Source organism: Sebastes umbrosus, chromosome 5, assembly GCF_015220745.1.
Source record: "Sebastes umbrosus isolate fSebUmb1 chromosome 5, fSebUmb1.pri, whole genome shotgun sequence".
In the NCBI taxonomy this organism is placed as follows: Eukaryota; Metazoa; Chordata; class Actinopteri; order Perciformes; family Sebastidae; genus Sebastes; species Sebastes umbrosus.
Genome location: NC_051273.1, coordinates 9,598,736 through 9,613,917, shown reverse-complemented (window position 1 = coordinate 9,613,917; position 15,182 = coordinate 9,598,736). Strand labels below are relative to the sequence as shown.

Below are 15,182 nucleotides of genomic sequence, written 5' to 3'. Positions count from 1 at the left end.
TGTATACTGTAACTGAGACCCTGGTTGTTTTGTGTTGCCCGGTCAGACAGATGGTTTGAAAGGAACCCTGCTGAAACTCACTTTCACCCGACCCGCTCAGACTGACAGCAGCTTCACCATCAGGAAGCAGCAGGACTGTGAACAGATACCATGCCGGAGGATGGGGGTGTGGAACGACGGTGAAAAATAAAATGGAAAATATATAAATAAAAATGCAAACTATACTTCGCCATGTTGAGAGCTGTGCGGAGGCAATAGAAATGCTCCCAATCTCGCATTTAGCACCTTTAAGAAAAAAATAAAAGACTGTAAATGACAAATTGAGATACAAATGTTTGATAGTGGAAATAAAATGGCCATATTCTGAGATAATTGTGAATATACTGTATATTTATAGAGAAAAACAACAAACAATTTTGAAGTGTACCAAACTGAAAATCTGTCTGTCTTTAAGTCCTCTGGAGAAAAAGCTTGACCAGTGCAGTCATCTGTCTATTGGAGGAACAGGGTGACGAACAAACGAGCATACATTACAAAATAAGTCTTTTTACACATAAATATCAAATACAAAGGCAGATGAGAAAGAGCCCTGTTTATGTCAGTAAAGCTTTTGACCATGCAACGTTCAGTACCTTTAAAAAACAACAACACCAATAATCATGAACACAGCTTAGTCCACCAGAGACACGGAACAATGTCAAATATATACACAATACAATAAAAAATATCACTTTTTTCTTGCAAGAGCACGATTTTATCATATATTTTACAGCTAAAGTTGTACCATTAGTCCAGCACATTAAGATGTGTACAGGTAGCTCGAGGGGGAGGAGAAGCGACTATTACTACAACACTATACGAGGTCATCAGAAGTATTTAAATACGCCATTGAAATAGAAGCTGTAAAAATAATATACTCCAAATACATTTATATAATTATATACATATACATATAGGTTAAATACTGATCATTCTGAATCCCTGGATTGCTGAAAACGTCCTTTGTCGATTTAGGCAGCTAGCTATAAGTCGTACTAACCGAAGCCCTCCGCTGACAAGTTTCCGCCGCTGCTCTGAAAAATTGTGCTTCACATTTCGGCCGTGTCTATTATTCACTGTTATGTCAAAAAGCTGGGAGAAGCAGAAAGGTGACTGGTTGGTAGTAGTTAAAGGAATAGTTACACATCTTGAGCTTATTTGGTCTTTTTGCAGAGAGGTAGAAGATTGATAATTTAGCTAATCTTAGCAGAGCATAAAGACACAAACGCACGGATTAAACTACCAAGATGTAATGTGTTAATTTTAGCAGCCCTATCTCCTAAAAATGACATTCCCATGCAACGAAACTGCATCGTGAATTACATTACGTTTTGTTTTTGACGTATCACAAATACGTTTGTAATGATTTACTAAACCTAACAATGTAGTTCTGTTGCATTTTTTGTTTTCTTTTGCTTCAATTTACAACGTTAACCACATGTTACATCTGTTTAAAACTGCGACCGTAATCTGGGAGAAAATACATTTCCCTCAAAACGTAATTGAGAATGCAGCTTAGTTGTATGGGAATGTAATTTTGGAGGAGACAGGGTTGGTTTTAGGTGCTAGTAACTTGTTACTTATTGAACCTTTGGACAGAGCCAGGCTAGCTGTTTCCCCCTGCTTCCAGTCTTTAAACTAAGCTAAACTAAAATAATGATCTTCTAGTTCTAGCTTATTATCTAGCATACAGACACGAGAGTGGTATCAATCTTCTCGTCTAACTCTCGGCAAGAAAGCGAATAAGCAAAATTCCCAAAATGTTGGACTATTCTCTTTTAAGCCTAAAGTGAATATGATGCCACATGAAACACATTTTCTCTGGTTTTTAGTTGCCTGCTTTAAGATGAAACACATCTCTACTGTAAGCCTACAGCTTTCAGTGAACAGAGATAAGAGTTTTATTGTATGCCTGTACATGGGTGTCTAAAACATCTTGCACAATGCAGAACGTAAATAAATATCAAGCCATATTCTTTCATATTTATCTTTAAGAGGAGGTTTTCAGTGGCGGCTGTTTCTCCACACAACTCAGTCCACAGTCCGTATTATTTACTGCGTGAGCTATAATGACAATCTACACTACTGCCTGCCTCATAAGTGCATTATTGTTGTACAACATTTAGTGTTTCATACCTCAATAGAAAAGCTCTCTGCTGCCTTAAAAAGAGGAAATCCACCCTCAAACAGAATGTACACAGGTTCCTCCTATGATCTTGGTTTGCATTACTGAACACGGTGTTTACATGCTCTCAGATTTTTCCAATTCGGCATTAGAGATTATAATGTTCTGGTCAATAACAGCAGGGTTCAATAAAACATCGGAACATATTTCTTCCACCGCCAAAAGTGATAGATGGCCTGGCTTCTATGCACATTCTCTATTAATCTAATTACCTAATTACATATTTTTGTTGGAGACCAGTTCTTAATTGAAAGGCCTAATCCATCCCAGATTTTTTCCTACCACTGCATAGATGTGGAAGTGTCCAATGTCCAAGTGCTGCTTCAGAAGCCAAAATATTTAGGGGGGAAACTCTGGAAGCGCTGGGATGTTTTGTATGAAAATAGTCAATTTAAAAAAGTGTCTATCAGTAACTTTGCTCAACAAATGTCGGCATCAGTATCACCGCTTAAAGTCTTGCATGGATAGAGCCCCATAGTATTCAGGGTGGATTCGTACCTGCTAAAAAACACAATACAACGCAGCCTTTTTCGATGTAAAAACAACTCTTCATAACATCATAGAGGTCATCCTGTTGGGTTGTCAACAGTATCAAGATCACATGAGGGAATGCATTTTATTTCAGGGTGGATTTTCCTCTTGACGTACCACCTTCACACAATTAAGGCACCTTTTAAACCCCTGAGGGGTCAATGGGTTCTTCTAATAAGAAGAGAAGCAACAATAACAACATGGAACACAGAACCGGACTGAAACAAAACCAACGACACAAAAGTAAGACAGTCGACGAAATCAAAGGAGAATAAAAACATAACGGAATGTCTATGGGTAAGGTACAAACGCCAGAAGTGCCCCGTTGCATTTCTTCTCATCTCATCCTTTAAGGTTTTTTTTTACAGCAGCACCGCGCCAACATCACAGGGTCTCCATGGAAACACTGTGGCTGTATCCTGAAGCACCTTGATCGGTAAAGAAGGTCTTCTCCAAACCCCATCGTTCTTTATGAGTGCGTGAGTGGATATGTATGTGTGTGTGTGTGTGTGTCACTGTGTAGTAGGAGTCAGTATCCGACGTTGAGCTTGTTCTTGTTGAGCTCTCTCTCCAGGTTTCCTATCAGAGTGTCGATGCTCTCCTGCAGGTCTTTCAGGTTGACCCTGTTGCTCAGCACGGGGCTGATATCCTGGATCTTCATGTACGCCTGGTAGGTGTGCTCTTTGGGCAGACGAGGCGGCAGGATGTGATCGCACACCCTCTCCTCCTCCTTGTCCTCTAACGGCTGCCCATTGCCTGAACTATCACTCTCTACTTGCTTCTCCTCCTCCTCCTCTTCCTCCTTTTCCTCCTCCTTCACCACCTCCTCGTCTCTCTGAGGCTGCTCCTGCTCAGCAGGATCAGACGCAGGGCTCGTGACCATCTGCTCTTCATCTTCCTCCGCGTCCTCAGGCTTCTCCTGCGCCTCCTCAGCTGCTTCCGTATCCTCCGAGGGCACGTCGTCATAGTCCGCCTCCTCTTTGTTGGCAGGCGGCAGAAACTCACAAGGGAAGTAGCTCTCGCCGCAGCCGCTCCAGTCGCCGGCGTAGCGGTTGCTGGGGCTGTCCAAGCGCCCCGGTTTGGGCCGCAGAACGCCCGCCATCTCCGCTTCGGAGAGGTTCAGGACCTGGGGGCGCTCTTTTCTCCGCCGTAGAGGAGGAGCTGACAGCAGGTCAGATGAGGCCGGAGCCAAAGAGGCCGCATAGGGCTGCGAGGAGGACCGGCCAGTTGGGTCCACAACTGGAGGAGCAGACAAGAAGAGAGACAAAAGACAGGCCGAGTTAATCACGCGTATAGAAGCCATTTGAACTCATATCCTTTAAGGAATGGTTCCACATTTTGGGAAATACGCTTATTTGATTTCTTGCCTGGAGTTAAATGAGAAGATCAAAACCACTCTGTACGGTAAATATGAAGCTACAGCCAGCAGCTGGTTAGCTTAGCTTCGCATAACGAGTGTGAACAGGGGGAGACGGCAAGAGGTTTTATTACAGTGAGTGGATTTTGTTTATCTTTGGAAAGAATATTTCCCAAAATGACAAAATATTTATTTGAAGGGTTAGTTCACCCAAATTACAAGAAGAACAAATCTCATATACCCCTCATGGTATCTAGCCATGCAGATGTTTTTTTGGTTTTATCTGCCCAGGTTTTGAGATATAAGACTCTACCACCACCCCAATTTTTAAAGGGACTATTTTTTCGGTAGAAAGTAGTTCCAGTGAAAACTGAGTTTTGTTTATGGGCAGTCAAACTGCTGCTGTAGTTTTTTTTAATTTTAATTTTTCAATGCTTTGAGTGCCACAAACACAAAACTATCTGCAGAGCAAGATGTCACTTGAAGTACAGTAAGTGACAAAGTACAATTTGTTTGTAATTTGTATGAACTGACCCATTAGGTGTTACAAGTCCCCCTTTGATAACTTCATGGTCAAAAAAACATGCCTTGAAAACAACAGGCCTTTTTTTATAACACAACTGAGACCACAGGTTTATCTGAATGAAGTTCTATCTGGGTAACAAAAACATCTGGATAAACCAGCAACATGAGTCGTGGGAGCCCTGATATCTGCCCTGCCAAAATAATCTGAACATGCCACGCCGTGCTCAAAGTCAGACAAACACATGCACACACACACTGTGACTTTGATGCCATCCTTCTGTCCTATTTGTTATCAACTGTTGACTAAACCAAACTTAAAAATTAACTAAAGTGAAACCCTGTTTGGACATTATGAAAGAATCATCCGACTGTGCCCACCAAAAGGGAACAGCGAGCACTCCAACACAACCAGCACAGTCCGGTTACCTGTCTGTCTTTATCTCTGTGTACCTACACTTTGTTGACACCGCTAGCTCTCCCTTACTGGATCGGAGAGGAACAAAACACAAAAAAAGTGTTAAAAGTTATGGCTATACAAGAGGTAATATATAAACAAAACTGAATTTGATTTAGTCTAGAGGGGTATGAAAGAGGTTTCAAATATTATCTTTACAATAAATGATGACTTATGAACCATGTTGACTCCGGTTCATTCATCAGGAGTGGCAGTTGCTGATGCAGTATTTATATGCATGCCTTGCAACTCTCCTGAGGCTAAAGTCTCAAGCAATTATAACCTAAAACAAACAGGAATTATCCTCCTTTAAGAGGCAACGTGTTATTTAATTTTTCAGACATGATTCACTGATGACACGATTTACGTTATTAGCTGTCAACAAAGGAAATTAAGGCAGGAAGCAGACAAAACCACTGCTCCTTATGCTGATCTCCTTTATATCCCTGCACACAAGCACAATAACAAGAGCGTAATATGAACAAATGCACACAGAGACAGACATTCTCCTCTTCTGTCTGTCTAACCATCTACTCACACATACAGTTGGCAAACTCCATAATTCACACCGAAACACACAACACCCCCTCGGCCTCTTCCAACACACATCATGCTCTCTCTCACACTACCTGTGAATAGTGTCACCGCTATAGCGTCAGATGCCCTTGCACTTAGCCCAAAGACATGCACACTTGAGGCGTGAGCAACAATGCCTCGGAGGGTCGGGTATGTGCGTGTGAGAGGCGTGAAGAGGCGGCTGAAAATATCCCATAATGATTGTGAAATGTTAGGTTGAAGCTTCGGGGGCCGAGGGCCTAAGGTTAAGCCTGGAATGTCTTTAATTATAGTCCAGGCGTCCCGCGCTCTGAGTTGGGGGGAAGTGGGCATAATGGAGATGTCACTGAGGGTGTAAACAGAGGCTTGAACCTGGACTGAACGGTTTGTCAAGGTTATTACAGGTCATTATTATATAGGTACTAGCTGGGTGACATCAGCTGCAGACATGAGTGCAGAACAAGTGCAGGCTACTACTGATGATTAAAAACTATTCTACAGAGCACTTGACCTCATATCCCTCCTTTTGAAATTCCACTTGTACTTCACCAGACTACCAGCAATTATGGGATTCACAAATACTGACTTATTCAGTTGCTGTTTCCCTCTCTGTGCTCCACTTCAGCAGTTTACACAAAAGTGTTTCAACGTGGGAGTCTGAGGATGTGTTTAAATTTAAAAGGCCAGTCCAGACACAGGGTCAGTTCTTCAGACATCAGTAAACAGATCTAGCTAAAGCTGCAGGTTCCAGGGAGGAGTGCTGAGGATTTGAATCGCTCCGGGATAAAGTCTGTCCAAATTGGTGCTAGGAGGAACACTTTGAAAGCATGCATGTGAATTTTGAAAAATGTGTGCTTTCTTTCAATGAAGATGCAGTAAACAGGCTTAGTTTCAGATTGATGACCTATTTAAATGGATATAAATGGATTTTCAAACAGTCTCATCACCTCAATGTTTATAAAAATGTTAATAACCAACAGAGGAACACAACAGGCAAACCGACAACTACTGCAGTAATACGATTATGTCCTATAATAGCAGTAATGGATCTTCGTCGTGTTGCCATAAAGTAGTAGTAATTGATTCAGTCCTGGTACCGGGTGCTCCTTTTTAATGTAGCTTCTATTGGCGTATTGTGTTTTATGTGAATGTGTTTTAAAGTGTCCTGTCTGGATGTGATATAATGTGTTTTAATGCTTTAATAGCAGTTTTTGCACGTGCAAACCAAAGATAAATTTACAATAAAGTATTTTCTATTGTATTCTATTCACAGGGTCTTATCTTTTCAACTTAAGTGTCGGCAGTGGTCAATTTTGTGCTCAATGTTTTGATTCATTTTCCACAGTAGCTGAGATTTTAACTGCACCACAGCAGCCACTGAATGGCTCACACATTGATTAGAGACGCGGTGAGCACAAGATTTAAAAAAATTGAAACGTTTAAGGTTGAGAAATATCAAATTAGTAGCTGTGACTGATACAAATTTCCTCCCCGCCTGCAGCTCTTTCCCATCCTCCTCGACTCTCTCCTGAATAATCTTTGGGTCCCTTCATATCTCACGCCGAGCAGACAGCTGCAGCTGGCAGAGAGCAGCTGTGCAGGCAGACAGATGACCTGTGTGTGAGCGAAGCTGGTACTGGGTATCTGTCCTTGGTCGGTGATTTATCTTAAGACGGGGCGCCACGCCTCAAAAGTTGGGTTTACACTGGGGCTTACTGGCTGGGCTGTGATTGGCTCAGTCTACCATGATGAAGCACTCAGTGGAGAGTTTCATCTCAGACGAGCCAACAGATGGTTGAGCCGATGGCTATCAGCTGTACTTGTGCCACTGGTGAAAAAACCTCAAGGATCAAAGCAGCCCAGCCCTTTAACAGCCCTTTGTAGAGCTGAACCGCAGAGCTGGCACTGACTGTACAAGACCCTCGAGCAGGCAGGGCAAGAGGCCGGTATATACAGACCATAGACTATAGATGGATGATGTGTCTCCACTTCCTCCCACTGTACAAAAATGAAGCTGGATAGCCTACGGGAGCTGGCATTTTTTAGATTTTGACGTCATTTGGAGCCAGAGTCTGCTCGCAGTAGTGATCGGGAGGCTGGAGTCGCGGTATCGAAGCCCCGCCCACACACTCCCCCGAGCCAATCACAAGCTGAACACGGCCGCAGCTTGTTAACGTGAGCCACCTAGCTGCTGCGTTAGAACCACGGTAGCTGTTTGGCTAGAAAGACACAACAACTAACTATAATATCTCTACTACTTAAAATGACAGAAACCATCTTTGGGAAAAATGTATTTGACGTGTTCTTTGACTTTTTAGTTTTGCCCGTGTCCCTTCCACTAACATGGAGGAGGCGGGCTTTATGAACTATACTGCAGCCAGCCACCAGGGGGTGATCCAGATGTTTTGGCTTCACCTTTGGGGAGCTGCCATGTTGTCCATCTTTATAAACAGTCTATGACACAGACTTACTGACATTTATTACCTGATTGTAAAACAGAATGTGTTTCAAACCAAAATACCTTGTAGAACTATATCTAACATAAGAAAATGTTGTCTGAAAAATAACATTTAATCACAAATTCAACAATGACTCACCAGGCCAGAGCTGCAGCAAGTAGTGCAGGACTTCGATGTGTTTCTTGAAGTGCAGCGCGCTGGCCAGCTCCTCGGAGTCGATGAAGACTCTGTTGGTGTGGCAGGACGCATCCTGACGCTGGCTGAGCAGCACGGGGCCGAAACACACCGCCAGGTTCTGACACGTCATCTTGTTCACTTCCTGGCAGGACGCTACCAACTTCAGGTGGTCGAGAAGCTTCTGCAGTGTCATCTGATGACACACATACACACACACACGGACAAATAAGACATGTTATTATAATGATTAGTAGTTGTAGTAATACCACTAGCAGCAGCAGCAGAGCTACACAGCAAAGTCTACTTCATCAAGCTATTTGTAGCAATAAAATGTTGTATTTAATGTAGGAAATGAAGAATTAGTTCACTTTTAACAAACAAAGCAGATATATCAGTACCAGCATGCCGTATATATGTCAGCCGATAAGTAACAAGACATTGCAGTACTGAAAAAATATGTTAGAAACAGTGTCACCATTACACAGTTTATCCTCGGTCAAAATTGGATCCTCATTAAAAATACTTGTTGATGATATTTTTGTGTGTTTATATCATTATAGGATTCTTAAACTCTAAAATATTGACATTGGTATCTGCCTCAAAAAGACTTTATTGTGTGTAATTTATGATTCATCTGAAAATAGTTATATGACTATAGGAGAAAATGATACCGGTACAGGCTTGTGTACTGTGTGCCACCACTAATATCCCCCGATGTAAAAGCCTACGTAATAGAAACTAAACAGTAGTGATCATCATGACCATCATTATCTTTGCCACAATTATCCCTCTCACAACCACCTCTGTGACAATACTCTAGCACTGCGATGACTCTGAGAGGTACGGTTTGTCTTCCTCACCCGCTCCACGTCTGGCAGGTTGTCCAGCAGGCCGACGGTGTGTTCCGTGTCTGCCTGGTCGTTCTCGCAGCCCGCCGCTCCTATCCGCAGAGGCCTGGTGGCCATGGACTCCAACACCGCCTCGTACAGCTGCTTGGTGATCAGAGGCCAGGGCAGCTCTCGCAGGTAGTCCTTCAGCACTCCTGAGAAGTTGGAGAGAAAGAGGATTAAGCGTGAGGAAAAACTGCTGCAGCCAAGATAATGAGTGGATAATAAATAATAAATGAGTTCTTTGCAGCAGAGCTGAGGGTCATTCAGTTTCCCCACACACACAGGCAGCTTTTATACCTGACAAATCACTGACAATATATCTTTATGAAGTGCTGTCATTTAGAAACAAAAGGCTTTTATTTTGCCTCTCTTTTACACCGATGAACCCGGTACACTCTCTTGGCTGCAAATTGAGGTGCCAATGTTTCCTGTGGCGTCTACCGAGATGCCCGATTGGAGTCGGATGGGACTCGGCAGCCAAAAAGTGTCGGGGGTGAGGGGGGGCTAGTGGTGTCTGTGACGGTGCGTTCACACCTGTGACTTCAGCCTCCCCTGTAGTTCAGACAAAAGCTGCGGGAAAACATGAAACCCACGCTGTCTGTCTCCACTAAGCCCCTAAAATATCGCTGGCATGTCTTTTCATCAAAGGCAAAGGAGGAGGGAGGAAAAAAAAAGAATAAATACGGGAATAAGAAAGGATCTTGGCAGTGTGACAGCTCTTTGTGGTGAGTGTCTGCTCGCTGCATGAAGCTGTATCAGTTTTCAGACGGCTGGGGGCTGTCTGTGTAATTAGCAATATTGGTTATGCTCCAAAGTAATACACACAAATGTCTACAAAGAGTAACACTACGGACCTTTTCAAACTTGACAATATAAATATTCTAAATGGGCCCTTTGTATTTCCTGTTGCAATGTTTGTTAATGCAGTAGCTGACAGGAAGCAAACAAAGTTGTTGCCATAGCAACAGAATGGCAATGAAAAGGTCCATATAATATATTTTTAAAAGAATTATGGGAAACTGTCACTACAATGATAAAATTACCAGCAATTAAAGCACAATGTTGATCAAACTAGTGGTATAACTAGTGTTGTGCTGCTGCAATCAAATGTTAAACACTTAACTCAACATATATCAATAAACCCACACTGAATCCGTACATGCACACTGCACCATATATCCAACGCATCCCTTGCAGTTTTGTTCTGCAATGCTGCTGCTGCTGCAGACACTTGCTGCTGATGCTTGAACAACATCTCATAAGCAAGCTCACCTGCCTTCAGTCCAGTCATGTCGCTTCAAGATGGCTTTGTTGAGGAAAAGTCATGCTGCTATGGCTGCTGGTGTTCCACAACTTTGTGTTTCTGTCACTTATCTTTTCAGCTGATAGCCTCAAACATGCACAGAATAAGAGATTTCCTGTCCCTTGCTTTCCACACCTTTGGACCGTGACGACCCAGATTGCTGCTTTTCTACAACAAGCGCTTGTGCCAACATGTTTTGTCATATAATGTCTTGGCTCTGTTCAGGTTTTGTGTATTTGACACTATCAGTGTGCTGTGATGCTGCAGAGACTGTTTCACTGCTCTCCTGCAGAGGCTCATTTCTGATTCTTCCTTCTATTTCTGTGCAATATTTGCTTCGCTCAATTGTGGATTAAGTCTGGCACAAACATTATGATGCATCCACGCTGTTGATTTATGCCATGGTGAAATATGAATATTTAGATTTTAGTGCAATGCGTGTTCTGAGCTGAGTCGCTTTTGTGTCGTAGATTGTTGCATTGATTTGGTGGTTTTCTTATTGGCTCACTACAAACTGGGATCTTTGTATGATATATATCCATGTCAAGCACCGTCCAGTTTGTAGGGATTCCCAAAGTAGTGAGTGACACAACCCCTTGATCTTATGCAACTGACTCTCGCCGGTTACACCCGAGGTGTTTTACCTCTTGCCTTCTATTTACAGTAAACTACAACAAGATTCACTGTAAATCTGCTGACATCCCTTTAGGCCCAGTAAGGACAACGGAGGGCACAATTTAACACGCTCATTTTTAATCCCAGTAAGTCCCCACTCTGCTCTTTAAGGGAGGCTTAAAGTTTAGCAGTCTATTCCTAACTGGCATTGTGGGTCCATCACACATTAATCTAATAAAGTAGACAGAAGAATGTTTTAAAATGAAACTTTGAATTATGTTTTTTAGGTGATGACACTTAAATTTCCTTTCCGACTGCTGCTGCATAAGAGCTTTTGAATATCGTATTATAGAGTGAGAGAAGGATCTAAATTCAGTTCAGTGTTTAGTCTCAGATTAGCATCAGGTTCAGTATCTGCACTGCGACATTCAACACAAACAAACACTCATCAGGGGAATAATCCACTCTAAACTTTAAGTGTTACATTTACTGATAAAACCCCTCTTCCATCATAATGCAACGACATATTTTACAATAAATTCAACAGGTATAAATAATAGAAATAATATGAATCACTTATTTCTTTTGAGGTGTCAAAAGATAGTTCAGACAACTTCCCTTTTATTTAAGTATAATTCCACAGAAGTCAAAATAGATCATAGCAGGGATCATTTAATGTGACTTGAAACAGTTTTTGAAGATCATGAACTCGGTCACAGGTTATCAGGGGTCTTATTAGGACTTTTAACAAAATTTCTGCTGGATGGATTGCCATGAAATTTGGGACAGATATCCATGGTCTCTAGTAGCCTAACCCTGTCAGATGGTTTGTTACACAGAACCATCTAAGAAGCTGTCATTAGAAACTGTTTGGAAAAGGGCAGGCACTTTCAAAAAATACTTGGCAGGTGATTAGATGAACTATCTCTCAATCAAACTCTTGCCGAACCCAGTCGGGAGAAGGGCGAAAACATCTTTTTCATCGAGAAAACCCTTCGGTAACGTTCTTTGCTCTTCTTTCAATGAAGAAATTCTCTCCAGTTCTGATATAACTGATGCTACTGCAGCATCTAATCTCTTCAGGAGCCGTCATTGTTGTTTAAAACCAACAGTTGCCTCTCCGTGTCACCTCACACACCTAAGGAACTTTTGATGATTATTCAAAGCTGTGAATCTGCCTCTATACAAACATAGTAAATACTTGAAAAAAGGTAAATAATAAATAATGTACTGTTTGTGCCAGCTACCATCTTAACAGAAAAAAAACAGCAACTTTGTTCCGCAACTCTTTCCTCTGAACTCGACATTCAACACGTCCTGACACACACACACACACACACACACACACACATACACACATAGAGATACAGAGAGAGAGATATTGTGCATTCCTGAGGCAGGCAGTAGTGGCTCTGAGGAAAAACAACTCATACCCAAACAAGCACACTGGCGGCGCTCCACGTCCGCCCTCCCATCTCAGGTAAACCAACACAGTGACAGCTAGAAGTCAGCAGGGTCAGATTTTAACACGGCTTAAGGCAAACATGCACTTAAAACTTCATAAAATCGCATTGAACGTGTCCCCTGCGCGCTCTGAGCCAGCGTATAGCTGATCTGTGGCGACGTGTTTCCATGTTTGTTTTTTATTCACATCAGTTAACATTTCTCTTCATCGGGGGTTCGGTATGAACAATCTGCTACGAGCAGAATACGATAAGGACACACAAACACAAGATACATTCTCTCTCCTTATCGCTCCTCTAGACACGCTGATTTCCAAATCAGATTACACAGAAATGCTTTGTGAACATCCTCCGGCTTCCCGTTGTCAATCTTTACTGAGACTCAACTGAGATAATAATAATCTGCTTGTTTTCATCGCAGGAAAAACACAGACTGCCTTGAAGCAAAAACGAGCCGTGTGTTTTCACCCTTATCTCTGCAAAGCAAGGCGTTTTTTTTGTCGAGCGAGTGTGCAAAACAAAATGCAGAGAGTTGCCACTTGATTAGTTATTTATTTGTGCCTAAAATGGAAACTCACGCATGGTGGACCCCCTGACCTTCGCTGTGCTGTGAGGCGGATCATCTAGACACAACAACAGCACGACTGTTTTTACGTTAGCGCTGCTTCATGAAACACAACGTCCTCTTCATATGCCTCGCATGCAATATATGACTGACTACGTGTTTAGGCTCTTTCCATTTCAATGACTTTAAAAAATACACCATGTCAGTAAAACCTTGTGCACATGTGCTTGTGTTTGTCTGAAGTGAGGGGAATACAGCCCTTCAGGTAAATCATTAGCCTGCTATGAGTCAGTGCTAGTGTTTACTTTAGTGTCTTAGCCCCTAGCACACATATACACACACACAAGGTCATGGGCTCAGGGGTGAACAGGTGTGTTTCCCCTGCAGGTGCTTCACTTTCCTTCACAGCCAAGCTGACAACAAGCACACGCTGAGTGTCTGCTCTCTCACGTTTAAACTGTTGGTTGTTTGGCTCAGAGATAAGACCTACATATACATATATCTCCACCCACGCGTATGGCTGATTAACACCAAACCGTTAAAATGAGTCCTGCAGTGAAAAGGCAGCTCAGCGATGAAGACAAATGAACCTTCAAAACATGCAATTAAAGCTACAGATGATAGCAGCCTAAAACTATTTAGATGTAAATGTTTTTTTTTGTCTTCTAATCAATTCAGACGTTCAATGTTCCAAATGTGCCACCAAACACTACAAGGCACACAATGCACTGGGGCACGGCTCTACCTTTGACCTCTTGTTCAAACAAAGCGGAAGGTCACTCCTCTTGTCAGTGCTGCAGTCAACGCCTCGCCCCGGAGAACAAATGGGGGTTTGTTCTCCGTCTTGCCCCCTCCCTGCTGTCCTGCACGCCCCCACAGCACTAGGGGGGGCCAGAGGAGATGTGTGTGCGTGTCGCTGCCTCGTCCTGTGGCACGGTAAAGCTTTACACTCTGGTTTCTTCAACTTTTTATGTATTCCCCCAAAACCCCAAATGAGCAAACCCCATTGCTAAATCTGGAAACAGTGGTGCTCTCATGCTACATGTGGAATCATCAGAAATACGTCTTTATGATTCCCGGCCTTGCAGTTTAAGATATTTTCTGACACCCACACAGGCCTGCAGCTCTTTGTAAAGCGGTTGCCTGCTTCCCCGGCCGGCCCAGGGTTCAGCTAATCCCCCATGCGTGAGCCAAATACCATCTGTGTTTGTTCGGCAACAAAGGGGGCACTTGTTAATGACTTTCCATGTCTTCACTGGTGTACTGCCGAGGGTGGGGTAGGGGGGCAAAGTAGGGAAGTAGGCTATGGAAAACACGAGTCAGGCATGGCAAATTAAAAGACCAGGATCAATAACTGTGCTTTGCTGTCAACCAGCCGGGCTTGGGGACACACTGCTTTCATTTTCTGAGGACAGAAGTTTCCCATCATTGGATCACTTCAGAAGCTTTGTTTCCACACAACACAGGTTGAGCTGAGGGCTTAATCATTAGTTAAGGTCGCTACAGTCAGTCTCCTCTAAAACTAAACTTTTTCACACTGATTCATTGTGTATTTTGATTTATCCAACCAGGGTAATCTGTAAGGAGGTAGGTGAAGTCTAAAAGTTTCATTTTGAGGTTACACTCTGCTTATGCTAAGTCTCACTTGGCACTGCTGATGTCATAAACTAAGCTGCCAAACAGCCCATAAGATTTTACTGACTGACCTCCATTACCACTCCAGACTACTGAGTGAAGCCTCTCTTACCGGGTAGAAAAACATCATCTGATATTTTGAGTAACTGAACTATTTAAACTATTTAAACAACACAAAGGGCTACTGAGACTGTCTAAACTGTCTAAAAGCACAAAAGTCCTGCGCCAATTAAGCTTCTTCTCCTGCAGTATTAATAAGGGAAACATAGGAATACTGAGTTTAAAATGAAGTGACTGAAATCAAGAAGAACTTTAAATACCTATCTAATGAAATAGTTCAACATTTTGGGAAATACTGATGAGTGAGTTGGATGGAAAATCGATGCCACTCTCATATAGTAAGTATGAAGCTACCGCCATCAGCTGGTT

General features: G+C 42.6%; 1 protein-coding gene across 3 annotated transcripts in view; it reads right to left on the bottom strand.

The window, feature by feature from the left end:
* Positions 1-3,110: 3,110 nt before the first annotated feature.
* syde2 (synapse defective 1, Rho GTPase, homolog 2 (C. elegans)) overlaps positions 3,111-15,182 on the bottom strand; it is a 48,212-nt gene continuing 36,140 nt past the window's right edge. For 2 of the 3 annotated variants that reach the window (XM_037769307.1, XM_037769309.1), the window contains exons 6-8: positions 9,143-9,324; positions 8,244-8,475; positions 3,111-3,994 (exon numbers count right to left, since the gene is read on the bottom strand). In XM_037769307.1, coding sequence (XP_037625235.1) covers positions 3,285-3,994; positions 8,244-8,475; positions 9,143-9,324 — 1,124 coding nt within the window. In that variant the 3' untranslated portion in view covers positions 3,111-3,284. The other variant, XM_037769308.1, reaches the window with a different exon arrangement.